Source organism: Panicum virgatum, chromosome 2N (assembly GCF_016808335.1).
Source record: "Panicum virgatum strain AP13 chromosome 2N, P.virgatum_v5, whole genome shotgun sequence".
Lineage (NCBI taxonomy): Eukaryota > Viridiplantae > Streptophyta > Magnoliopsida > Poales > Poaceae > Panicum > Panicum virgatum.
In genome coordinates, this window is record NC_053146.1 from 69,431,836 (window position 1) to 69,457,310 (window position 25,475).

At 46.0% G+C, this 25,475-nt stretch overlaps 4 protein-coding genes across 7 annotated transcripts; 2 read left to right on the forward strand and 2 right to left on the reverse strand.

The window, feature by feature from the left end:
* Positions 1–172: 172 nt before the first annotated feature.
* LOC120662211 (probable lysophospholipase BODYGUARD 4) lies at positions 173–2,028 on the forward strand. Its single transcript, XM_039941346.1, has 2 exons — positions 173–1,224; positions 1,302–2,028. Exons 1-2 carry the CDS (start codon positions 463–465, stop codon positions 1,842–1,844), a joined length of 1,305 nt encoding a protein of 434 aa, XP_039797280.1. The 5' UTR covers positions 173–462; the 3' UTR covers positions 1,845–2,028.
* Positions 1,906–6,591, reverse strand: LOC120662210 (kinesin-like protein KIN-7J). 3 transcript variants are annotated; one of them, XM_039941343.1, is made up of 13 exons: positions 6,256–6,589; positions 6,089–6,178; positions 5,885–5,985; positions 5,632–5,745; positions 5,411–5,492; positions 5,252–5,319; positions 5,090–5,155; positions 4,882–5,006; positions 4,385–4,718; positions 4,146–4,262; positions 3,166–4,062; positions 2,520–2,809; positions 1,906–2,378 (listed from the first exon to the last, which is right to left on the reverse strand). In XM_039941343.1, the coding sequence occupies exons 1-13, from the start codon at positions 6,422–6,424 to the stop codon at positions 2,066–2,068; spliced, it is 2,766 nt and encodes a 921-aa protein (XP_039797277.1). In that variant the 5' UTR covers positions 6,425–6,589; the 3' UTR covers positions 1,906–2,065. The 3 variants fall into 3 exon arrangements, with proteins under 3 accessions (XP_039797277.1, XP_039797279.1, XP_039797278.1); XM_039941344.1 differs by having other exon boundaries at positions 2,291–2,429; positions 6,256–6,591; XM_039941345.1 differs by lacking the exon at positions 4,385–4,718 and having other exon boundaries at positions 4,146–4,191; positions 6,256–6,590.
* A 4,822-nt stretch (positions 6,592–11,413) lies between these two features.
* Positions 11,414–15,935, forward strand: LOC120662214. Its single transcript, XM_039941348.1, has 6 exons — positions 11,414–11,909; positions 12,193–12,322; positions 13,246–13,953; positions 14,055–14,108; positions 14,228–14,412; positions 15,477–15,935. The coding sequence occupies exons 3-6, from the start codon at positions 13,284–13,286 to the stop codon at positions 15,558–15,560; spliced, it is 993 nt and encodes a 330-aa protein (XP_039797282.1). The 5' UTR covers positions 11,414–11,909; positions 12,193–12,322; positions 13,246–13,283; the 3' UTR covers positions 15,561–15,935.
* A 3,706-nt stretch (positions 15,936–19,641) lies between these two features.
* On the reverse strand, positions 19,642–23,401 carry LOC120662215 (protein ETHYLENE-INSENSITIVE 3-like 2). Of its 2 annotated transcripts, none has more exons than XM_039941350.1 (3): positions 23,195–23,401; positions 22,610–22,753; positions 19,642–22,531 (listed from the first exon to the last, which is right to left on the reverse strand). In XM_039941350.1, the coding sequence occupies exon 3, from the start codon at positions 21,859–21,861 to the stop codon at positions 20,116–20,118; it is 1,746 nt and encodes a 581-aa protein (XP_039797284.1). In that variant the 5' UTR covers positions 21,862–22,531; positions 22,610–22,753; positions 23,195–23,401; the 3' UTR covers positions 19,642–20,115. The 2 variants fall into 2 exon arrangements, with proteins under 2 accessions (XP_039797284.1, XP_039797283.1); XM_039941349.1 differs by having other exon boundaries at positions 22,610–22,719; positions 22,801–23,401.
* Positions 23,402–25,475: the final 2,074 nt, after the last annotated feature.

Consider the following 25,475-nt stretch of genomic DNA (forward strand, 5'->3'; position numbering starts at 1 on the left):
GGGCCACGAATTAACGGACCATTTGACTATTTGAGCTGGGCTTTCTCTTCCTTTTTTTATTGGTGAGCTGGGCTTTCTGATGCGGGCCTAGGATTGGACCATCTAAACAAAGCCCAGCTGCAGATCAGCCGCAAAAAAATTTATTCAAAAAAAAAAAGATCAGCCGCAAAAGGACTTGGATGTAATATCTATTTTCTGAAGGGGTCCCCTTGCATGGGCTGGATGTAATAAAGTCCGACCCGTTTTTTTTTCTAAAGAAAAAGAAGACACTCGTCGAGGCAGATCGATGGTGTGACCCCGACACAGTACCTAGAGCTAGAAGAAACAGAGGCCGAATCGGAGAAGAGAAGGCGCGCGACGTGGAGCAACGGCCAACACACATGCTTTCCAACCTCACCACACGCATCGCACCCATCCGATCCGTCCGCTTTGTGAGTCCAACAACCCCGTCGCCCCACAACCATGGCAACGTTATCGATGAGCCCCCGGCGGTGGTCCACATGGGCCGGCGGCGTGGCGTCGTCGGCGCTCGCCGCCGCCGTCTTCGCGGTCCTGGACGTCGTCGACGTGGTCCTCTGCCTCGTGTACGCCGTCCTCGACGGCATCCTGGAGGAGAGCCCCGTGCGCTGCTACTGCCACAGGAGGAGCCGCGGCGGCGGCGAGCAGGAGGAGGAGGTCTCCGAGACGCTGTACTCGCGGAGGAGCGCCATCAGGGGCGCGCTGCTGGGGCTCCTGGGGCTCGTCGTCAGGAGATCTAGAGACAAGGGGCGGGCGTGCAACAAGTGGCGCAGCCCCAGGTGGTCGGACTGCGGTTGCAAGTCTTGCGTCGCGTGGCGGGGCACGGGCAGCCAACCAGCAGGCGGCCGGCTGCACGTCGTCGGCAAGCAGCCAACAAGCAGCAGCAGAGACGATGGCACCGACGAGACTGCCATCTTCTTGCACGGCTTCGCGTCGTCGTCTTCCTTCTGGGCGGAGACGGTGTTCCGCGAATCCTCCATCCTCGGCAGCAGCGGGTTGTTGGCGGTGGATCTCCTTGGCTTCGGGCAGAGCCCCAAGCCGGGCAACTGCATGTACACACTGAAAGACCACGTGGAGGCCATCCTGAATATTATCGATATCGAATCCTCCTTCCACCTGGTCGCCCACTCCATGGGCTGCATCATCGCCCTCGCGCTGGCTGCCAAGCACCCAACCCGAGTCAAATCCATCACACTGCTCGCACCAGTAAGTAGCTCTGAATTGGCGTCATCAGTTGGTTGATATGTGCATGATCATGACCTCCTCCGAGATGATGCATGCAGCCCTACTTCGTGGCGTGCGATGAGCACACGGCGAGCCAGGTCGCGCTTCGCAGGCTGGCCCAGAAGAAGCTGTGGCCGCCGCTGCTCTTCGGCTCGGCGGTGATGTCGTGGTACGAGCACGTCGGCAGGACGGTGTGCTTGCTCCTCTGCAGGAACCACCGGCTGTGGGAGTGGCTCATCAGGCTCCTCACACGAAAGAGGGGTGTGGATTTCCGGGTGAGGGATCTGACGAGGCACACCCACCACTCGGCCTGGCACACCATGCACAACGTCATCTGCGGGGGGGCCGGCCTGCAGGACACCCACCTGGAGGCCGTCCAGGCGGCCGGCATCCCGGTGATGCTCATCCACGGCGTCAGGGACCCGGTGGTTCCCGTCGACTGCAGCCGCCATCTCAAAGCCAAGCTCCCTCAGGCGGAGCTCCGTCTCATGCCCGGGTGTGACCACGCCACCGTGGTCTCGGGTAGGGAAAGGGGATTCGCGGAGGAGCTCGCCGCGTTCTGGTCAGCAGCAGCAGGATCATATTCATATCCACGAGGATGATGATTTACTAACACTAATCGATCGATGACTACTACTACTAATAGTAGGTGCCAAGAAGGACTTGGTATCTCATCACGTCGTCTCATTTTGATAATTCACCAGCTTAGCTGTAAAGATACATGGGCATCAGTGAAAATCAATAATGCTGGGATGATCTAGTTCATTCATCATCTCCTGATATGCAGACATCGAGTCATCACCGTCTTTGCAGCAATGCTCAGTTAGGAGCGTGCACCGACCCAGCCGAAAGATCTCCGGTCAGATCGTGGGTTCAGTGTGAAGCTCAACCCAAACATCTCCTTGATGACCTGCCCCTTCTCCAGATGCTCTACCAGCTTTGCGACAAGACCTGCGCTTTCCCTCACATGTTCCATGTCAGTCTGTGTCCAGATGCGCCGCGATAGCTGCAGCCTTCGCTGCTTAGAATTCAGATCGATCCCCCACTTGGTGTAAAGGCTCTCTCTTTCTACAAGATGGAGCTTTTTTAGCATTTGCCTGTACAGCATGTCCCTTTCATGCCGAAGATTTCTTAGGCTGCCAACATGAACATGAACATGGACGCACGCAATTCATTATATACACAACCTTCACAAAATAAACGAGCTGAAATCTGTTGATTTCAGTAATTTAAGTAAGGAATACTACATAGGAATTAACTATGAAAGGGTGAGTTACCTTGATGTAATGGTAGCACTGGCCTCAAACCCAGCTTTGAAAGAGCCTTTAATGAAGGACAATCTTCTATGCTCCACTTCCAGGTAGATACTATCTGCGTTATCGACCTTGAAGAGGAGGAAGAAATATGTCCTGTGTACTATAGAGACATTGCATTCATGCCATAACTCAATGATTTCCTTCTGTTTTTTCTCAAAATTAATAGGCCACCGTGAAGGAGAGTCAACACTGATCGCCGATATAACATCTTCGGCGTTTTTCATCTCCGAAAGATCTTCAGTAATAGTATACTGCTTAAACAATTATATACAGACATCAGAATTCAGACTGATGAAGTAAAAAGGCTGGGATATTAGGAAAGATGTTTGTGTCTTATGTACACATACAGCTCTAGTCATCTTCTTGTGCTTATTTCCATTCAAGTAACTGAACCTGATGGTTTTTTCCTATTTCCAGTAACTAACATTTATTTATCGGTCGTGTAACGGAAAATTGTAGGTTTTAGACTGACAAGGTCTCACGAGCAGAGAGCCTATTTTTAGATAAAGGAATTGTCAAATCCCGGCCTCTACAAAAGTGAAGGTGCATCCGGCCAACGAGCAGAGAGCCTATGGAGAGACCATTGCTATAAAGAAACTACTTGTACCTGATTCCCCTCAAGTTGGGATGTACGGCACTCCTCTATCTTCTCTTTCACTTCTGGGATGCAGCTGAGGTCATTGATGGAGCCTTCCTCTTCATCATCGCAAGTGTTCTTGTCTACAACTGTGTCAGATGTAACTCTTCCAGAGGCCTTAGAACAGTCTGATGAAAGATCACATCGGAAGTCACCGTTTTCAGGATACAAGCTCCTCCTAACCTTCTCTGGCCTTATAGGAGCATATTTGAAAATGTCACCTGGTGTTGTTATTTTCATATCCATTGAACGATCATCAAACCAACTATTTGGAATGACCATGAAACTAGCTCTGCAACTTTTACTTCTAGTCAGTACACTATCCCTGGAGCTTATAACACACCTCTTCAGGGCCAAAGATTCGTCATTGTTAGGTTTTTCAGTATCAGAAGATGGGTCAGAATCACATGTATAGAGTTTGATGGCACTGTCTGTTGTGTCTATCATGCTTTCACCGTGCTTCCCTTCATCAATGTTTGTGCCATCATGATCAGCAGGTAAGAATGCCTGACTCCTTCTGAGCTTATTTGTCTCAATGTACTGGACTTCCTTGCAATGCTCCTCAGTTAGCTCAGATGAAGGCATGATGTTTGCTTGATATATTTCTATGCTATCAGCAGAAGTATGGCCTCTTGGTTGATGCAAATTAGGCACTGAATGTTCATCCATTGCTTGCTGATGTGTCTCACTTGTTCCTTTGGGGATCTCTGGGTCATGATGATGATCGTTACAAACATGTGACGCATCAAGTGCTTTTGAGCCAATATCGTCTTGATCTTCATAGATTGCTTCACAAGTATCAGAAGAAGAAAGCAAGTCTTCAGACACATTACGTGGAAGGGAGTCCGGAGACCGGTTATGTTCATCCTGTCAGAAGTTGGATAGTTAGCTGGACATTAAGAAGACAGTTGCATGATCTTTAGAAGGAGTCCAGCAATAAGTATCAATACCCATCGCCTTGTTGTGTGGTCACTGATATTTCCATCACTTGCAACCCTGCGAAAATTGTCAAGTTGAGATTGAACGGTGTCTCTTTGCTCCATCAATTCCTTCAACTGGTCTTCCAGCTTAGCATTCATAATAATTATGTTTTCCAGATCACAAAACAATATACAATGTTGAAAACGCACAAAGAATATAACAATACGATGATCATAAATGAGTAAATTAAAGCAAAGAGTAATAGTACCTGTTTAATCAGTTCATCTTTCTCTCTCAAAATCTCAGCGTGAGCGCTGCAAGAGACTGATCCAGGTAATTTCAGCTCGTTCTCTAACCTCGCAAGCTCTCTCTGAAGATGCTTCACCAATACCTTGTCTGACATTACCACATTAACTTGTGCATTAGTAACTACATTTTTTGCACAGTTTGCGAACAAAAGTGTGTTCCTAGATTGCTCGATGTGGCATTGTGCTGGGCTCATGGTGCAGATAATAGCAGTTCTTGCGTTGCCGCCCAAAGATGACTGTAGGATTCGAGTGAGTTTTGAATCTCTGTAAGGTATATGGCCATTGCCCCCCTTGCTGCAGCAGGTGTGAGTTGTCGAAATTCAGATATCCCGCATCGACAACATTAAATTAAGGGCGTTTAAATCAAGAGAAATTTGCAAAACTCTACAAGTAAATTTGATTGAAGTGGAGTATTTCTCAAATGCCAAAGATAGATGGCAAGATCAGTTGAACGGACCTGAGTTGCCGAATGACCTTTCCAAGTGTAAGCAGACTTCTATTAATATGGCTGCCCTCCTTTAGCCTCATACCAGCTGATTGCGTCTGAGAGGCTCGCTCACTTCCGGCTAAATCAACAAAATTCTGCCCAGAAGAAATTTGAAAGAGTCAAAGGATAGCAATGTAATGCTTGAAAATGAGACAAAACGCAGCAGAGATTTCCATACCACACAAGCCATAAGGGTGCTTGAGTTGCCTCGTCCCATGAACTGCTTTGCCGAACTCTCGATGGTCTGCAGTGTACATACATGTTGTCTATGCTAAGAACAGAAAGTAATTCTTTGCGGAAAAATTTGCACGTCATTCATCAGTATCGCAAAAGTGCCAACCAGTCTGAGTATCTGATGAGATCTGGAGCTTGTTTCATTCAAAGCAGTTTCCCCAATCTGTCTTTGAGCTGTGGCCGCAAACCAAAAGGATTAGCGTAAACCGATAGGTTCTGCTTATTTCTTGCAAACAAAAAACAAAATTCAGTTAGGTATATATACCTTCACACACTGCAAGGAGCTCCAAGAGATGACCTTTGTCCCTAAGAGTTTCCTCCGTGAGTTTCTCTACCACAGTTCCTTTCTGATGGAATAAAAATGGCAATGCCGGCCGAATGTATAAACAAGCTAGAACCAATGTGTGTGTGTGTGTGTGTGTGTGTTGTGTGTGTGTACGGCAAAAATGAGAACAAATATTATTGATTTCATCAAGAATTGTTGACCTCTGGATCATCAAGAAGTCTTAGTTGTGTTGCGTCGGGGCTCAAGAGATCCCTCACTGCTTCATTGTATATCTCCATCGCTGAGAATTTCAAGAGGAACTCCCTCTCGGGATGCTGCAGGCAAGCAGGCCGGCGGTGTCAAAAGTAAAGGTGCAGTGTTGCATGAATTCAGACAAAATCTGAATATCTGATGAATGGATAGCTCTGCAGCTAGCTAGCTACTATCACCCAATGCAATGCAATGCAATGCAACCTTGTCAATGTAGTCGTAGATGTCTGACATGCTATGCTCCGTGATGCCGACCATGGTGTACGTCTTCCCACTGCTCGTCTGACCATACGCAAATATGCTTGCTGCAACACATAGGTACAGAGCAGCAAGCATAAAATTTGCATTCCTTGCTACTTGAATGGATAACTATACTATATACTGCAGGAAGGATGCGGGCGTGCATACAGTTGATGCCGGTGAGCACCGATAGGGCCACCTGCTTGGCCCCTTCCTCGTACACCTGCCGCGTGCTGCACTCCGGGTTGAACACCCTGTCTGAATTCAGATGATATATATGATTGAGCAAACAATTTGCATCGATTGATTCAGAGGAACGACGATCGATCGAGCACCGTAGGTGTAGGTGGCGGGGAACATGGCCCGCTCGGGGATGTTGCCGCGGAACATGAGCGTGGTCGGACCGGCGCACTCCCAGTCGGAGCCGTCGCCGCGCTCCGCCTCCCGGGCGTTCACCGGCCGCAGCCGCACCGACACCAGGATCCGCTCCTCCCCCGCCGCCATCGCGCGTTCCTTCACCGGCGCTTGCTACTGCCGGTGATGGCTGCGGCGCGGAGGCTGCAGCGGCTGCCGTGCAGCGCGGCGGGGCCAATGCAAAAGCGGCGCGCCGACGGCCGTGCAGCGCGGCGGGGCCAATGCAAAAACTTGCTACTTGTGGATGAGCGCATGGCGATGTTTCCCTTCACGGACATGCACTCGCTAAATATAACCGTGTGGCTGGCCCTGTGGAATCGGAAAAAAGAATGGCAGCCAGCGGTGCGGTGGTGGATAGGTTGTCTGATGGTCTGTCAAGTCGCGTTCAGGGTAGGCAGGAATGGCTTTTCGACCCAGGCCACGTTTAGTTTGCAAAAAGTTGGCAAAAAGTTACTATAGCACGTTTCACTTGACAAATAATGTTCAATTATGAACTAATTAGGTTTAAAAGATTCATCTCTTGCTAATCAGTTAGAATGTGTAATTAGTTATTTTTTCAACTACATTTAATGCTTCATGCATGTGTCGAAAGATTCGATGTGACAGATACTGTAGGAAAAATTTTGGGAACTAAACGGGCCCCGGAATGTTACCGGTTGCCGCAGCTCAGTTCAGGCCTCATGTAAGGGAAGGGAATGAGATAGTATATGCCAGCAGCCGGTTGCCGCAGCTCAGTTCAGGCCTCATGTAAGGGAAGGGAATGAGATAGTATATGCCAGCAGCCGGCGAGGAGCACTCATCTCGATCGATTTAGGGGCTGTTTAGTTCCCAAACAAAAAAAAATTTAAGTGTCACGTCGATGATTTGATCAGATGTTGGGAGGATTTTTCGGACACTAATTAAAAAACTAATTTCATAACTCACTTGGAAACCGCGAGACGAATTTTTTGAGGCCTTTGACCACATCATTAGCACATGCGGGTTACTGTAGCACTTATGGCTAATCATGCACTGATTAGGCTCAAAAAATTCGTCTCGTCGCAAACTGTGTAATTAGTTTTGTTATTTAATTACATTTAGCCCTCCATACATGTGTCTAAAAAGAAAGTCATAAATTTCGAGGTGAAAATTTTTAGGAACTAAACGCGCCCTTACCACAAAGCAGGCAGCTATCAACCCGACGTCTGCCTGGTCCTACAGCAGTACAGCTTAGCCAACGTCTCGTCTCGAGGAGCCCCTGATTCCGTTCGAGTTCACCCCTCATCTGACAGCAAAGCTTGCTCAGGCAGGGCTCATGGGGCCGCTCAAAAAGAGGATGTTGATTCATTCTAACATGTACAGATACAACCATACATTATCGGGTCGACTGAATAGTGACAAATCGATATTGAAAGCAAAAAAATGATTCACCCAACGATCTTTCAATTGATGTATAATAATGTACACAACTACGTGTATAGCTAGAGGCTACAATCAGGGAGTTATGGCCAAGCTAATTAAGATATATTCGCCTACTATAGATTATTACAATAGCAGAAAAAAACTTAGCATATACTATTATACATCGTTTCGGCTATAAGGTTCACTTTGACTTTAGGACTCGAAGTCCTTTCATACCGCCAGCTTTATATAACTCATCCTGGAAATTGGATATGAGATTTGGAAATTGTTGCCAAAGATCAGCGCATATAATGCGTGCATGTACCTTGCGTTGTGTTGTCTACCGTTTCTCAATAGCTGCAGTAGGTCTTCAATGGTATGATTATTTTGCAATGCCAAATCATAGCTTTGCAGAGAATCATGTGCGCGATTAGCTACTGGGAGTAAAAAGAGATACAATTTGACCATCCAATTAATTCTTTGTTAATGTAATCATGTTTGAATTTTCCTTGGTTTACTTGTGTTCCCTCCTTCTTGTATTTACAAAACTAGGTGGGACACCCGCGCATTTGCGCGGCTAGATATATTATAAGTTTACATCATTTATTTTCTATTATAAAATTTGTGCTTTTTAAGTTATGAGTAGAAACTATATTTTTATATGTAATTTTTAAATATTGAAACGTCCTATCTCATTTATGTAAATATATTAGAAACATGTTGCGGCGAGACATGTTGAGTTTATTACTGTTTGTCCTAGTGGGTCCGTCTTTAGCTGCATTCAGCCGTGGCGACACCGCTACATATTGCAGCCGTGCTTGGCACCCAGCCAGATGAGAAACGATTCGTACATGGTACACAGAAATAGTTTGAGTCCGTTTGCATGCAGGATATATATCTAGCAATATAATGCGGAGGCCGCGGCCGGGCGTCGAGAGGAAACCAGCTCGCGACGGCATCGTATTGTTGGTTCAAGGGTATTTTTGACTAATTTTATTATAACGGTAGTGGTGAGTAATTTACCTGGCTAATAATTTAAGGGGTATTTTTGACTAATTATATTATAATGACAGTGGTGGATAATTTACTAGGCTAATAAGTTAAGGGATATTTTTGACTAATTATATTATAATGACAGTGATGGGTAATTTAAATTTCTCTTATTTTCTCCGATTAACGTGGGAATTTCTAGACTTTGAGAGCAAATGTGGAGGCTCCGTTTGTTGGCCAAATAATAAGATAATAGAAGATTGTGAGTGGATCTCTTGACAATTGGATACTAATTTGGCCTCCTAAGAAATAGTTATCAATTTTGTGTTGCCCATTAGTGACGCACGTGGTTGTGGTTCTTATTTTTCTTGAATGCAATTTCTTTCTTCTGCTCTGGTATTTTATTCTATTCAACTAAACTAAATTATATCCTTAGTAATACTGTAGAACAATTCTTAAAATATAATTAATTGTAACCTTGTTAATTGTTCTCGCTATTATCTAGTGAATTTTGAGCAAAGTCCACCACTGGCTATCTCGAGGCTTATGTTATGTATAGCCGCTAGAAATCCCTAGTTTATTCATGGCTCATGAGATTATATATACTGCACCATTGTCATTTAGAGAAAATATCAGTTCCTCTTTCATAGATATCTTCTCTCCAAAGAACATTCCAGAAAATAACTTAGATATTTTTGTTTTTATTGTTGCAAGGTCCTTTTACCCATACACACATTACAACATTTATAAAGATAGTGTTCCAAAAGATAAAAAATGTACAGAAAACATGAATTTATTTGCACTAGGTCCGTGTGAATAATTTTCTGGTACATATGAGTGTTGAATTAACAGCATTGACAACTACTAGTATGTTGCTGGCTGTATGTTACAGTATTTGAAAGAGAATTACTCGTACAACCAATGGCAACGAACTCTACTACTTTGCTATTAGCCTTTTCTATCTCAGTTTTCCGTGAGCTGACATGAGCCCCACAAAGGATTGCTGGCATCACCAACTGTGAAATCAAACAAAATGACCATTAGCAAAACAATCAAATTAAAAGGTTATTTCAAGAAATGTGTGGCTAGTCGATGGAAGCTAGCCCACTAACAATCTGTTGTAGGAGGTATTTGATGCATCACGGAAGATCTTTCATGTATTGCCTCCGTTGAGATTTCATTTGGTGCACCAGGATTATTCAAGCCAGCACTATTATAAAATTTTGCAAAGGAGAAAGTTGAAAGGATCAAAATGTCTCATAGATGGGTCAATAGGCATTTTATGAGAATACTTGACTTTCCGGTTTTGTGAGGAAAACAACAACAATATGAAAATTGCCACTGTTTTAATGTTATCTAAAATCAATGTTGGAGATGCGTTTCTTTAACCAAGTAGATTGAGAGGGAAGCACAAAAAACAAGTAAGAACTAAAAATTAATAAAGCCAAGAAGGTTCTCCGTGGGCGGCACGGCCTTTTCTTTTCCCTTCCCCTCTCGATTGCTAACTCTAGCGCCGCCCCCCCCTATCTCAGCGCTGCCGTCTGGGTATTTCGGTGCCGCTGCCGGCAAAATGGCGGGCCGCGGAGGTCCTCCACGAAGGACGGCCGTCGATTCGTCCCACATCGTCGCTCAAGCCCATGCCGTGCTCCTGCCCGACGCTCTTTCATCTATATAAAAAATAAGACGTATAACTTATAATTATAATTATCTATCTCCCCTTCTCTTTCATCTATTAAATATTTTAACACATACTCTAAATATATATTTTATTATTTTCTAGTTGAAATAGGTATCAATTTGCATAACACCTTCATGTGTGTTTCATATATATTTAATTGAATAATTTGCTTGTGAATTGATATTCTTATCTCTTCCATCAAACATGAATACATGGTGACAAATATATTGGGTAGTATTTTTATAAAACAATAACATAAAGAATATATTAATATTGATAGAAATAGTAATTTAGAATTTTACGTTGATGCACTATAAATATTTTGTAATAATTACATATTTTGGATTCAGGGGTTACTTTAACTTTTAATAATTACATAATTGAATAATTTATATGCAAATTTAGAGGGTTATTTGTATTATTTTTACAATAGGATAGATATGTAATTTATACGAAGATTAGGGGGTTACTTTATATTTTTCTATAATAATGATAAAGGTGGGTAATTTACATACATATTTAAGGGTTACTTCAATTTATTTTCATAATGACAGAGGTGAATAATTTATTAGAAAAGATAACGGATCCAATAATTATTATTATTACAATTGTCGGATTGATGGTAGGATGTTTCTGATTTTTGTGAGAATTTATAGGATTCCTCTATTTTTTTAGAGTCTCCATCTAGGATCGTAGGTGGCTTCACGTGTAAGTTTCAAAAGATTCTCTAATTAGTAATGATTCTCCCTTCATCAAAAAATATAAAAGAGAGAATCCTTTCAATATGAAAACCTGCAAAAGCAATTTTTTGACATACGAAAAAAAATTAGTTTGAAAGCCGTAGTATTGTTTTAAAATCCTGTAAATATTTTTAACTGGTTGTAACCCACATTCTTACCCCTCTCTCCCTATTCGCATCGTCAAAATATCATCATATTTTTAACTAGATTTTCCTTTTTCTCGTTCCGCGCCACTAGTTTTTGCGCTGCTGGCTATTTTGCCGCGCGCGTGACCGGAAACGGCGCTAAGAAAAGGGAAAAGAAAAACACAAAAAACCTTCTGAACCCGCCCCCCTCCGCACCGGCCACCGCCAATCGCCGCCCTAATCCGCCCGCGCCCCCAAATCCCGCGCCGGCGCCCCCCAAGTCGCGCACTCGCGCTGCCTCCAACCCGCCATCCATGACGCTGGCTCCCGTATGTGCTTCCTGCCGGAGCTGGAGGAGGCCGTGAGTCCCAGTGGCGGGCCTAAGGGTTGGTACTCCAGGCAGGCAACCCGCTAGTTCCACCACGAGCCCGACCCTGCGCCTTCGCGTGAGGCCGGGCGCGTCGCCGACCGCCCCCTTCGACTCCCGCGGCCTGCTCTGGCCTCTGGGCAGGGGCGCGCCTCCCGCCCTGACCCTGGCGCTGCCCGCAGCACGCAGCCCCGCACCGGCCTGCACCCGCGGCCTCCCGCCCGTCCGCCCCGACGCGAGCGGCAGGGGGCAATCTCGGGCATCAGCCCCAGCAGGCAGCATCCATTGCCCAATTGTAATTCCCTCTGCTGTGTACTGCTTTCTCTCTCATCCATTTCACGATTCCATCTCAATTTCACTTTTGAGTTCAGACATTGTGTAAATAATTGAATAATTGATGCATCCATTTGCATTGTTGCCGTGTGTTATCAGTATATTCATGTTCTCAACTAATTTGTTGATTTGCACATATTATGGGACCTTTTTAATTATGTTACTGTAATTTTGGTTACTATATACCTTATTGTTATTGAAATGCTATTAGATTATACCAGATTGAGCTTTAAAATTTTTTCCAGGTCTGCTCTAGTTTCAAATCCTGGGTACGCTACTGCCTGTGACCCCAGAGCCGGAGGAGCCCGTGACGCCGACCCCTGGAGGAGCCTGCCTGACGCCCCGCCTGCGCTGCCTGCTTTCAGTCCAACCGAGGTAATAAAGTCTTCCCCATTTCCTCCCAAGTGCCATGCGCTGCCTTTCAAGTTTGAGGATGCTGGTCATGTGGATTGTTGTGGTCGAAACGTATCGGAAAACGAATCGGACCATTTGATGTATGTATTGCTAGTCGTGTCGATCTGGTGACTATGCATACTACTGTTGCTCTACACTTGAAATGGCTGTATCCGATATACATATCTCATATCTGTGATGTTGTACGAGTTGTATTTCAATTATTGTCAGCACTTAATCACCCACTGTAATGGCTGAATGAACTCGCAGTGTTTATGCTTTTACCCAAAACAATGCAATAGATAACGTGCGATAACTATTATTCGCCTTTGAATCACAGAACTAGCTATGTGATACCGCACTGGAACGATACGATATGTAGGTTGTACTGCGCTGCAACTATTGTTTTTTGTTTGAATACACAATGTGTTGTAGCCAGTATGGGATGCTTAACAATTGTATTTTCTTTTCATATTTGAAACACAGAGATAAGGCATTCCTTTCTTATGCGTGCTGTGACATTGACTGTAACAAAATTAACTGGGCATTTTTATCTTTGATTTTTTCTTGGGTGAAAATTGAAAGGATCATGTCTTACTGTCTTAGATAGCCTTCGATTTTTTTGTATGTTTGTGTCTTACACTGTATGCTGCAAGGGCACCTGGATTCGCTCGAAATGTCAATTAGCACCCTGAACTGGTACTTGTTTTGCCTCCTACGTAGGCCAGATCCAATTGTTTCCATGATCAGCAAAACCTACCCCTCCCCCTCTGTTTGAGTCCACATCATGCTGCCAGAGTTATACTCCTACTGCTACGATGCTACCTAAACACATGCGAACATGTTGCTTACTATGGCTTTTGTTTGTGGATTGGCTGGGACATTTTGGTCCATGGTTTGTGCAGAATTAATATAGCTAGTTGGTGAGGTTCTGGACCTAGTAATGGCGGAAAGCACTCGTGGTAGTGGTCGCCATGTGTTTGGGGACTTGACAAATGTCCTTCGCAAGAGACCTGCCCCATCAGACCTGGAGAAGAGTATGGGTGGAATAAAGATTAGACGGTTTGAAAAGGACGCTGGGACTTGGAGAGAGTTTGATGAATATGCGAAAAACAGCAGCAGAGGGAAAGGAATTGTATATGGACATTTGTTTGATGGTGTTGCCAAAGAGAACCTCGAAAGGCCTTCTATTTTTCGGGACTCTAAGGTCCAGCACATGGCTGCTGAAGCAGCTGGGCTGTTATCCAAGGAGGACAGTGACTTGCAGAACTGTCGTGCATCAATAGATCCATTTGATCTCAGTGATAAGGAGCAGGATTCTTCGCTGGAATCTGAAGGTGACTATGATGAAGATGATGATGAGATGGATGGTGAGTTGCCAGGCCATTTTATCGGCTCTGAGCTAGCTAGTAAAACAGCTGCTAATGACAGCGAGTGTCTGACTCAAGAAGAGATAGTTGGATCATCAGGAAATCAGAAGCCTCTGTGTTCATTGGAATTTACGGCAGGCGGTGACATGCCAAGTTTTAGTGTTCAGCACGTTTCAATGAGAACTAATGGCTCAGAAGCAGCTGTCCCCACAAAGTCTTGTGCTTGTTCGTTCTGTCTTAAGGGTATGTTCACATACATTTGTTCCTTTCTGATGTCTTTGTTTATGTCAGCATGATGGCATGTAAACATATACCTTACTTCTGTTTCCTTGGCCCCCAAACAGCTGCCTCTATGTGGACAGATCTCCATTATCAGGATGCAAGAAGCCGACTTTCTGGTATGACCGCAAACTCAGCTCCTTTTATCTTACTCATAAGAGAAACGATAAGTACCTTCTGATTTTATGTGACTACTGATCATTTTGCTGATGTCAATTAATCTTTACTGATTCCTTAGTATTGAAGAAAAGCATAAAGTTTGCTAGGTTGTTGGAGGCAAAAAGCAAAGGCAATGAATATGCTGCCAGTGTAGCCGGCTACAAGTCAAAACGAGCTGTTGAGATGGAGTTTGAACTATCTCAACAATGGAGATCACTCTTTCTTTATACAGAGAATGCCCTTGTTCGCGAGTCAACACAGCTTGTAAGTTATTTTATCCATCTTTTACCCTCCTTATTACTAAAAGATTGTGTGGCTTGTATATTTCCATAGATTTATGCCGGTGGTTATATGTGAAAAAAGAAAATTGTGGCACAGTTTCTTCAGCATAGATGCATCTATTTGCACATAAGATGGGAATACTAGCTCAATACTTGAAGATGAAAATGCCTATGTTGGTGGAATCTGTTGGGGTACCTAATGAATTTAGTTCTTTTAGTAATCTTGTGTTATCTACTTCAGTGTTCTGTTGCCAAGCTCCTGTGCTTGTGAAATCATAATTGTTCCCTTTGTAAGTTGGGAAAGTGGTATGGCACACTATGTGACCTTTTTTTATATGCTACCTTTGTTTTCTAAAGTATAGTATTGGATATTAAATTACTTAACCATTGTTGCGCCTTTCAATTGTCGGAGAACCTGTCCATAGTCTTTGAAATGGAGGTAGTGAAATGCTTTCCTTCTTCGCTTTTCACATAAAATAAAAGAGCTGTGCGAATGGTTAATATAGCCATTTTTGTTTTTGAGCGCTTGCTTTGGTCCTATTTGGTTGCTGTATGTAGATATCGTTGCTCTATTTGGTTGCTCTATGCTAGAAGTAGACATTTCTATTCTGGGGTATACTGCCAGAGTTTGTGATGGGCTAATGTAATTGCATGTTTAGCATTATTAACCCCCCCCCCCCTCCTCTTTTCTGGAAGTCTAGGTCTAGGTTTGTGCTTTCCATTGTTCAGATCCCAAACTAGATGTTGGTCAAGGTGCTTACGCTGCCACGCTGACAGCCCTATCGGTGATACATGGGCTTGATTGCTTAGGCTGGTGCATGGATTACATGACCGCACCCAAAATCTATGACAGAATTGCCCACTGTTGCAAGTTGTGCTACCCATTGGGCAATTTACTCTCCAAAAATTCTTGGAGTTGGAGATGTGCGCAAAGGATCTTGATTATGTTGCATTCAGTACATTGTCCATGACATGCTTATGTTACGTCGCTAACTTGCATTTTCAATTATTGGCCGTGTCCTAATAGTAAAAATTTCTTTTATTCAGCATTCAGCTTTTGTGAAGTTAAAGGAATTGAGAGAGAACTGCAAGACAGATCTTGAGATGGTAAGCAGTTCACTGGGAAAATGAGCACTTGATGGTGGCGTTGCGGTTGCTGAACTTGTTCGGTTTGATCAAGGTGTGCATTGACATAGGCTGTCAGCTTAGGAATTGTGGTGGTTACCATCGCTTTGTGACTTTGGCTGTAGTGATTACTCCTATCATAAAGCATTGTTCCAGAATGTTTGTAGCTGATGTAAAAATCTCCATGGTGAGGTAGGAGCTGTATGTTTTGTCTCGTAGGGACGTAGGCATCTACTTGATTCTGATGGTTGAGTGACGTTTTATACGTTTGAGAGTTTGTGCACTTGAAAAGGCAAGGGGCTTGTACTGCGCATTGCTCTGTACTGTATATGTGAGAACGTTACGTTTATTTAGGTTTATTAGGAAATTCAACATCGTCAACTGTGTTGAGTGAGAGTTCCAGACTGCTCAGGAGTCGTTTCGCAAAAAAAAGAAAAAAAGAGAGATTGCTCAGGAGTCGGGATGAGGTGCCAAGGTGTTGCTTTCGACCAGTCATCGATCACTGTTGGAACTTCAAGGGTCGGGAACAAAAGGACACTAGATGGAGCTTTTTTTAAAGCTGAAATCGCGCATCTAATTGTGAAACCATGCACTCGTCGGGGGCTATTAAGCTGCTCTCTACGAACAACCTCGATCACATGCCTTATCTGAATTCTGCGTCGAACCATGTCAAGCACTTTTACAGTTTTACTGTACTAGTGTGGCATGTTGTTCATCAGACAAACAGAACAGTGGTCCGGATCAATCAATCCAGCTTCTGTTCCGGTTGATCCCAAGTGGGCATGTGGCACACCGCACACAGCACAGGATGTGAACGCAGTGTGGGGTTGCCGGTCAAGGACTTGCAGGGAGGGTCTGCAGCCACCCACCGGCGCCTGGTCCATGCCGCCCGCGCGGTCGTTGCTTTCTGGGGGGAGCAGCCCGCCGCGCCGCACCCCCTTGTCCTTGTCCTTGGCTCATCTCATCCCCTCGCTGGCGGTGTTCCGTGTCGAACTGCTACTGCTATTGTCGGAGTAGTGTGCAGGTGCTACTGGACATGTGACATGAGTTTTTTGTGCGCCTTCAGCTCTTGTTTTTCCCCCCTTCAGTTACGTTCAGCTCTTGATCATCACGAGTGCCTTGCGCGCGCCTTGGCGCGCGTAATTTATTTACTTGTTTTCATTTGACAATATAAATTTATATTAAGGTTTGTAGTAGATGTATAGACAAATGAATATACATAGATAGAAATAGGATATTTATTTTTAAAGTAAAAAAATAAAAAAATAGTAGTTGAAATCTGACGTCTCAATCTCGCCGTCGAAGGCGGCCGGGAGCAGTCCTTGGACATCTCCTCACCATGCAATGCGCGGCTATCACGCTCGACATGCGGCACTGCGACGTACCGGAGCGAGGCCGGGTCACCCGCCGGTGACGGTATGAACTCGCCGCACCAGTCGAGAGCGTGCCCAGTGGCCCGCCCAAACTCGCCGCGTGACTCTTCGGCCTAGCTTCTTTGCTGTTGTTGCAGTAGAGCACACACCCATTCGGAGGCCACCAAAATTACCGATCGAGAGTTCTAGATTCAGATATTTTGCAGTGACCGAATGGAGTGCTGACGCGTGGACCATTCGTGTCTCAAGCCTCAAAGATAACGATGGCACGGCCAGTCACATGCACTATCAATTTAGGATCGAATGGTGGGAATCTTTTTTACTGATGTGGCCGGTCTGCCCTTGCGCCGACCTTCGGGGCATTCACATATAGAAATTAGGGCTGTGATTAGATTCAAAAATTTTATCTCAAAAAAGTCACATCGAATATTTGAGCACATGCATGGAGTACTAAATAAAATCTATTTACAAAACTTTTTACATGGATAGGTTGTAAATCGCGGGACGAATCTAATGAGCCTACTTAATCTATGATTTGCAACAGTGATACTACAATAACCGTTCACTAATTCTCAGTTAATCATGAATTAAGTATGCTCATTAGATTCATCTCGTGATTTACAACCCCTCCGTGCAAAAGATTTTGTAAATAGATTTTATTTAGTACTCCGAAATAGCAAGATTCCCTTTCATCAGTAGCCAGACAGTGATTCTACAGTAACCGTCCACTAATTATGAGTTAATCATGAATTAAGTATGCTCATTAAATTCGTCTCGTGATTTACAACCCATCCGTGTAAAAGGTTTTGTAAATAGATTTTATTTAGTACTTCGAAATAGCAAGATTCCCTTTCATCCGTAGCCATACAGTGATACTACAGTAACCGTTCACTAATTATGAGTTAATCATGAATTAAGTATGCTTAGCAAGATTCCCTTTCATCCGTAGCCAGACAGCGATTCTACAATAACCGTCCACTAATTATGAGTTAATCATGAATTAAGTGTGCTCATTAGATTCATCTCGTGATTTACAACCCATCCGTGTAAAAGGTTTTATAAATAGCTTTTATTTAGTACTTCGAAATAGAAAGATTCCCTTTCATCCGTAGTCATACAGTGATACTACATTGACCGTTTACTAATTATGAGTTAATCATGAATTAAGTATGCTTATTAGATCCGTCTCGTGATTTACAACCCATCCGTACAAAAGGTTTTGTAAATAGATTTTATTTAGTACTCTGAAATAGCAAGATTCTCTTTCGTTCGTAGCCATCGGATCGCGATCAGACGGCCGGATTTTTCCGGCCTACGTGGCCTGCCTGTCCGCGCGCCGCCCCTCGGAATAACCGTCCACTAATTATGAGTTAATCATGAATTAAGTGTGCTCATTAGATTCATCTCGTGATTTACAACCCATATGTGTAAAAGGTTTTGTAAATAGATTTTATTTAGTACTTCGGAATAGAAAGATTCTCTTTCATCCGTAGCCATACAGTGATACTACAGTAACCGTTCCCTAATTATGAGTTAATCATGAATTTAGTATGCTTATTAGATTCGTCTCGTGATTTACAACCCATCTATATAAAAGATTTTGTAAATAGATTTTATTTAGTACTCTGAAATAGCAAAATTCTCTTTCGTCCGTAGCCATCGGTTCGCGATCGGACGGCCGGATTTTTCCGGCCTACGTGGCCTGCCTGTCCGTGCGCCGCCCCTCGGGGCTTTAACATATAGAAATATGCATTCAAGGATGATGTGATGGCCTGATGGGATATTTGGAATTTGTAGATGCTTTGTTTCATCAAAAAGAATTTTTGCGTCTGCCTTGTTTCTCATCAAGGTTTCGTTTCAAAAGCTTTCCACTGAAGCTGTTTATATCTTGTTTTTTATGCATGTGAGCATAAACCTGGTTCAGTTGAACACTTTTATCGCAGTTCCAATTGAGGTAATTGAGGTACAGTTCGTGAAATTTTTTGGATTCTGGAACTGTAGCACTTTCGTTGTTATTTGGCAATTAATGTCTAATCATGACTAATTAGCCTTAAAAGATTCATCTTGTCATTTACAGTTAAATTGTGTAATTAATTATTTTTTAACTGTATTTAATACTCCATACATGTGTCCGAAAATTCGATATGATGGGTGCCGTAGAAAATTGTTTGGGAACTAAACTAGGCCTGAAAATATGATGCATCATGCAGCCGATCCCAGGCCTGTTCTTGAATTTGGAGTTGCAGAGCAGCCTGCCCAATTAGCAAGCATCTAGGAATCTCTGTGCGTGTCATGTCACATACTCGCATCCCATCTTTCTTTGCGGCGCCGGCCACTGTGATGCTAGCGCCAAGCTAGCTGCTGGGCTGTCACTAGCGGTGGTAAAGGGGCATAATTTTTGTTTAAATAATTTAAGGATGAGACTATAAAAAATCGGACTCTAATCTTATTCAATTTTGAGCTAAAAAAAATTAAAAACCAAATAGAATTATGAAAAGAGCATTAAAGCTATAATCCATTACCACTCCTTAGATGTCAGTCAGGTCGGATAAAGGGTCCTAGTCACCAATTCACCACCTTGCTGTTCCCTTCCATGATAGTGGGGAGGCAAGGCTCGGAAGCCTTTTGTGCTTACGAAAGGGCAGGGCAGGGCAGGGCAACCTTACTTTTTTAGATCAGGAAAAGGCACCTTTCACGAGCTGAAAATGAAAAAATTATTGAAAACAACTATTACTTCATCAATCATTGAGCTGCTGCACATGAATTTCATTTTTATATCACGGTAGCTCACTGACGAAGATGTGAGCGAGTTGGAGCGGCTCCAAAGGAAAACCAGTCTTCTTCCAAGAGGCGCAAACCGGAGCTTGGCTCTGAAATCCCCAACTTAGCTTGGTTAAGCAGGGGTAGTAGTGCCTTGGCTTCCTGAAGCTGAGCTCGTCATTACTCATCATGTACTGATGATATTCAAGTCAAACTGCTGAACAAGATGGATGGAGGTTCCCACTAAGAAAGGGCATACGGCTGGATGGCATCAGCCGTCTGCAGCTCCATCATCACTAGTTCAGTACCCAAACCTTATACAGGACAGGCAGACTGAAAACCCAGAACGATCTTGGATTCTAATGACATACATAATAAGAAACTAGCAAGCACCATCATGTCCATGTTTCTAATGCAGCAGTCAGTACTCAGTAGAACCAATTGGATCCCGCGGGTTTGTGCGGTTGCTGCAGCTGCGATGCACCGCCGTAATGCGCGGTGCTTCCTGGCACGTTCAGACCTGAACTGAACCTCAACTCCCGCGACGCGGCGGCGATGTCGCCTCCGAACGGCAGCGCATCGTCACGGACGTAGAACCCCGCGCTCTGCTGCTGCTGCTGCTGCTGCTGCATCACACCGTTGGTGGCAGTGGCGCCGCCAAATAGCCACGGCGTCAGAAATGTGCCGGACACCTGCACGCCGCCGGGGGCGGCCGTGTCGTCGATGCCGCTCAGCCTCCGGGGCGCGCCCATGTTGGCCTCGTACATGTCTATCAGCTCGGCCAGCGACCTCTGGCCGTCGACGGGCAAGTCGAAGTCGACCCCCTGACCTGCCGGCGGGAAGACGGACGGTGCCAGCTTGTTGCTATCAGCGGGGGTGTTGAACTTGCAGGTGTACTGGTGCGCGTTGCGCTCGCCGCGGTCGAGGAACCCGTGCACGCTGCTGCTGTGCGGGCACGGCGCGTTGCTGCAGGTGTACGCGCGGAAGCTGTTGCTCAGCATCAGCTCCGGCTCCGGCTCCACGCCGGCCGCCGCGCTCCTCTTCTGGAAGAACTCGAGCTTGGCGGTCTCCTCCTTTATCAGCACCGCCGTAGCATCCATGGACGACGAAAGGTCCACGAACGCGGGTGCGGCGTTGGAGGCCGGCTTCGGGTTCCGGCCGGTCTCTTCGCCGTCGTCGGCGCCGTCCACGTCGTACTCGCCGGAACTGGTGCTGAACGGGAGCACGGCGGCGTTGGAGGACGGCGGGGGGAGGGCGCCCGGGTGCTGCATGAGGTACAGGTCCTCCTCCTGCTTGAGCACGGCGAGCCAGGTGACGATCTCCCTGGCGGTCATCTTGTCCTGCAAGCACTTGGACTGGCGCACGAGGCGTCGGACCTTGTCGACGTCGGGGGACATGTGCTTGATCACGGCAGTGAGCACGGCCACCTTCCAGGCCTTCTTGAGGTCGTGCGGCTTCTTGTACGGCGGCGGGCCCAGGTCCCCGGGCACGCCGGCCTCGGGCCACCACGGCGGCGGCACGCCCTTGTCGAGCGGGAAGCGGCGCTGCGGCGGGTCGCAGTGCTGCATGAGCGCCGAGAGCAGCGAGCCCAGCGTGGTGTCCTGCAGCTCGTGCAGGGAGTGCGGCCCTGGCGGCGCGGCCGCCGCGGCGGCGCCCCCGCCCGGCGCGGCGTTGTCGGCCTGGTACCTGGCGGCGGCCGCGGGGCCGTTGCGGTCGAAGCGGACCTTGTCCTTCCACCAGGCTCGGAGGTTGTCGGAGGCGCCGGTGACGGGCTTGCCGTTCTCCGGGATGATGCCGTAGACGAAGCCCTGCGCGTTGCAGACCTCCATCATCTTGAGCATGTACTTGAGGATGCCGTCCTGCGCGCAGGACATCTTCTTGCGGCGCGCCTGCTCCTGCCGCGGCGCCGCCTCCTTGCCGCCCTGCTGCTCCTTGAGGCGCCTGAGGCGCAGGCGGTCGCGCCACATGCGGCGCTCCAGCTCCTCGATGCCGCCCACGTCGTCGTCGCTCTCGTCGCCGTCGGGGAAGCCGCTCATCATGTCGTCGTGCGCCGGCGCCGGGTTGACGAGGTCGCCCTCGCCGAGGAAGCACTCGCCTGGCCCGAAGCCAAAGAGGGGGGCCTTGTCGTCCGCCGGCATGCGCTGATCCAGCACCAGCGCCCCTCCTCCCATCATCGTGGCCGGCGGTGTAGATGGCAGGTGGCAAGCGAAGAGAGCGCCGAGCAGGAGCAAACCACCCACCCCTCGCTAGCTAGTGACTCTGACTACTAGAAGTATCGTCGGCTGAGAGTGAGAGCTGCCTGCTATATACGAGACCTCTGCAGATGCAGGTGCCTGCAGGGGAAGCTGCAGGACGCGCAAACCCAGTACGTGAGCCGTGAGCTCAAGCTTGACAGACAGCTTCAACCTTAGCTTGCAACGACCGTGTGAAGGAACTGTCTAACACGTTCCGAAATTTGCATCGCCCTTTATTTCAAAAAAAAAGCATCACCTGCTGTTAATAGCAGGGTGTTACATGTAAATTTCACATTATTACCATACCTACAGAATGTGAAGTAGAGGTGGTGACATAGTGGGGAGTGCCTGTTGGTCACTTGAATAAATAAAGTCTCTCCTTACTCAAAATAATTTCTGAGGCATTGGATCTAAAAAGGATGGTTTAAATTCACCCATCTCTTCCCATCTTATCTCTTCCACCTTCCACCTTCTCTTCTCCTTCCCTACGCCGGTGCCCAGCCCCGCCATCACCCGTAGCCATAGCCCACCCACGTCGGCTCCTCCGGCCGTCGTCTTTCTCCAGCACCTAAGGATGGCGGTGAGCAGACCCCTCCCCCCTCGGAACGCCCTTTATTTCAAAAAAAAAAATTGCATCTCCCGCTGTTAACAGCAAAGTGTTACGTGTAAATTTACATTATTACTGTACCTGCAGAATGCGGAGTAGAGATGGTGGTACAGAATTTGTTTTTGGATTGGATGGATTCTTGTGCACCGGCCACTGGATCGAGCATATGCATATGAACACGCACCCATGTGCTAGAGGAAAATTGAACCAAAGTCATGCTGTAGGCTGCAAAGCACAAAAAAAGGGAAGAAAGAAAAAGAGAGGAAGATTACAATTTGGTGTAGATACCGACGGACACCGCAATAGGGCAGGAACTCGAATTGTTAGAAGACAACCGGCCACTCAAACATCTCCTTGGATAAAGACCATGCTCACACACACAAAAAAAGGGGAGGAAATGTTCAGCAACAGAAATGGGAGTTTTTTTTTTTTGCCCCTGAAGTGGCTGAACATGCACTGATCACCTGGTGTCTGCAAACTTCAAGCTGCAGAACAGTACCAAATAAAAGCATGGATGGATTCAGAGGAATCAACAGTGGAGAAGCCCTTATCCAAGCTACAGTGAAATCTATCATGGACACCATTTTCTCCTCGTAAAATTACATGAAAGAAGACCTTCATTATTAAAAAAAAAATAACTTTACATGAAGAACATGCTATACGCACTTTGATGACCTGCTCCTGAGATCAGATCGCGTACACGTGGCAGAGCTGTCACTCATGGCTTGCAAGAAGTGTTACTGTTTTTTTCTTCTTCTTCTTCTGGGTCCAAAATGAGCAGCAGCTAGGCAGGTCCTACCCATATGAGTCGCATGGCCATCACTATTAGCTGGGCGCCTGCATGATTGGTTGGGGAGGAGGCCGCTAAAGTTTAGCCAAGACTTAAAAACTTTAGCAAAGACATGAGTGGTATTAGGTGCTAAAGCTTAGCCCTCAACTTTAGCCCTTCAAACATGCTCTTAATCTCTGACGCCCATGGCTGCTATTATTGGGTTGTTTTTCAGTGCAGGCCCACTAACCTAATAAAACCTCCCTTTCCTTGTTATTACCATTTCGACGTGGACATGCTCCTCAAAGTCAAGGTGTCGGCAGGTCAGCCAGCTGTGCTGGGCATACGCAGAAGTAACATCCCTTTCAGGAGGCAGCCATCGGTGCCAGCGATAGTTGCCTGAACCCTGAAGCAATCTTTTCAACAAAAAAAAAGTTGCCTGAAGCACTGGATGCAGCCCAAGTGCTAATTAAGCTCAGGACTTGCGTAGAAAACAAAACATGAGAATATATGAGATGAACAATGCTATCAACTGCATAAAAATACTCTGCAAGATCAGAGGAGAGAGAAAAGGAGAAGATTTGCACCAACGTGGTCTGCTCATCCTTTATATGTGCAAGTCAACTAGCAACTTGCCCCAACCTGTAACCATACATTGCAGCAATGATGAGGTCAATGCTTTACTTATTAGTCTTCTCGTTGATCTCTCCTCCCATCGATATTCTACTGTAAACATGTGTATCACTCAAGGAATGTGTTTAGCACAACTTGATGCTCTATCATTTCTTATCAATTAGCATTATTGTCAACGAATATAATTCACCCTGTTTCCGGGGAGGGATCGATGAATGCATGTATGTAGGCCGCTGGCAATGCCGATGCAGTTGAGTAAACTTGAGCTCGGTTCTCGAAGCACAGCACAGATAAGCTTATTCGCCGGGCACATGGCGCCTTCTTCCTCCCCAAAACGCACAGGTTCTCTGAACAACGGAGGAACGGGCATGTGTAGTGTAGGATGGCGCAGACAGCGGCAAAGCGGGCTGCAAATAATTGGCAGTGACAAGGACGTGCTCCCTTGGCGTCAGACAAGCGAGGATCAGATCGGATCTAGGTGGATCCGATCCTGTGGGGAGATCCATATGATATCTTTGGGAGCTCGTGTTCATTCGCTTGCTTCGCAACTTGAGTTCACTGCACGCCGTCTGAACTAGCAATGGCCACACGTGCAAGCGTCAGACTCTGTGGCAAATCGTCACCTGTCTGTTCATGTTCAGATAGCTTGTGGTGAGTTTTTCTGAATGGTCTGATACTATAAGCACCATATATAGCTTGTGGTGAGCTTTTCTGGATGGCCTGATGCTTTTCGGTTCACGTTCAGCCTTGCTGAATAATGAAAGTAGAGTGACTATGGCATTTGACTCCTTGTTCGTGCTACTGCTGCCGCCTGCTTGTGCTGTTTTGTGCAGCCCTGTGAAATATCGTCATAAATCACGCGTTCAACCAGATTGAATTCAGAAAAGGAAATAAAATTATTTATTGGATAAAAGAACTTGGAATCTCTTCTCTTTTGTGCATGGACCATGAATGGTTCATCATCGGCACATAATAACTCAAAATTCACACGCAAAAAATAAACGAATCCTTCTTCCATGGCTCGACGCTCGATCAACACTCACTTAATTGTTGGCCAAAGCACATGCTCTGTTGTTCCTCCCAAAACGTACAGGTTCTCTGAACAACGGATGGATACTATACTATTGATGCTCGCTCCCTTGGCATCGGACACAGACAGTGTTGGATCTTTGTGGACCGGATCCGGGGAGCAAATCTTTGGGGACTCGTATTGTTCAGTAACTTGAGCGCTTCAGCTTCAGTTCATGCACGCGACGCGAGCTTCGGAACCCGATCCATCTGTCCGTCCATGTTCAGATAACTAGGGGTTTAGCTTTGTTAATGACTGGATTTATGTATGTATGTGTCGCAGTTCAGTTTGGGTTGCTTTGCCTAGGCCTAGCACACACAATTTTGAATCGAGAGGCTGGGCTGTGTTAAGCATGTGTAAAGGTGGCATACTGGGCCGTAATATGGGCCCGAAGTGTATCGTCTCAGCCCGTACAACGTTAACGGGCCATTTCCCCTCTGGAAAAGTGTGGGACAGACGCCCGAATTGAATGGACA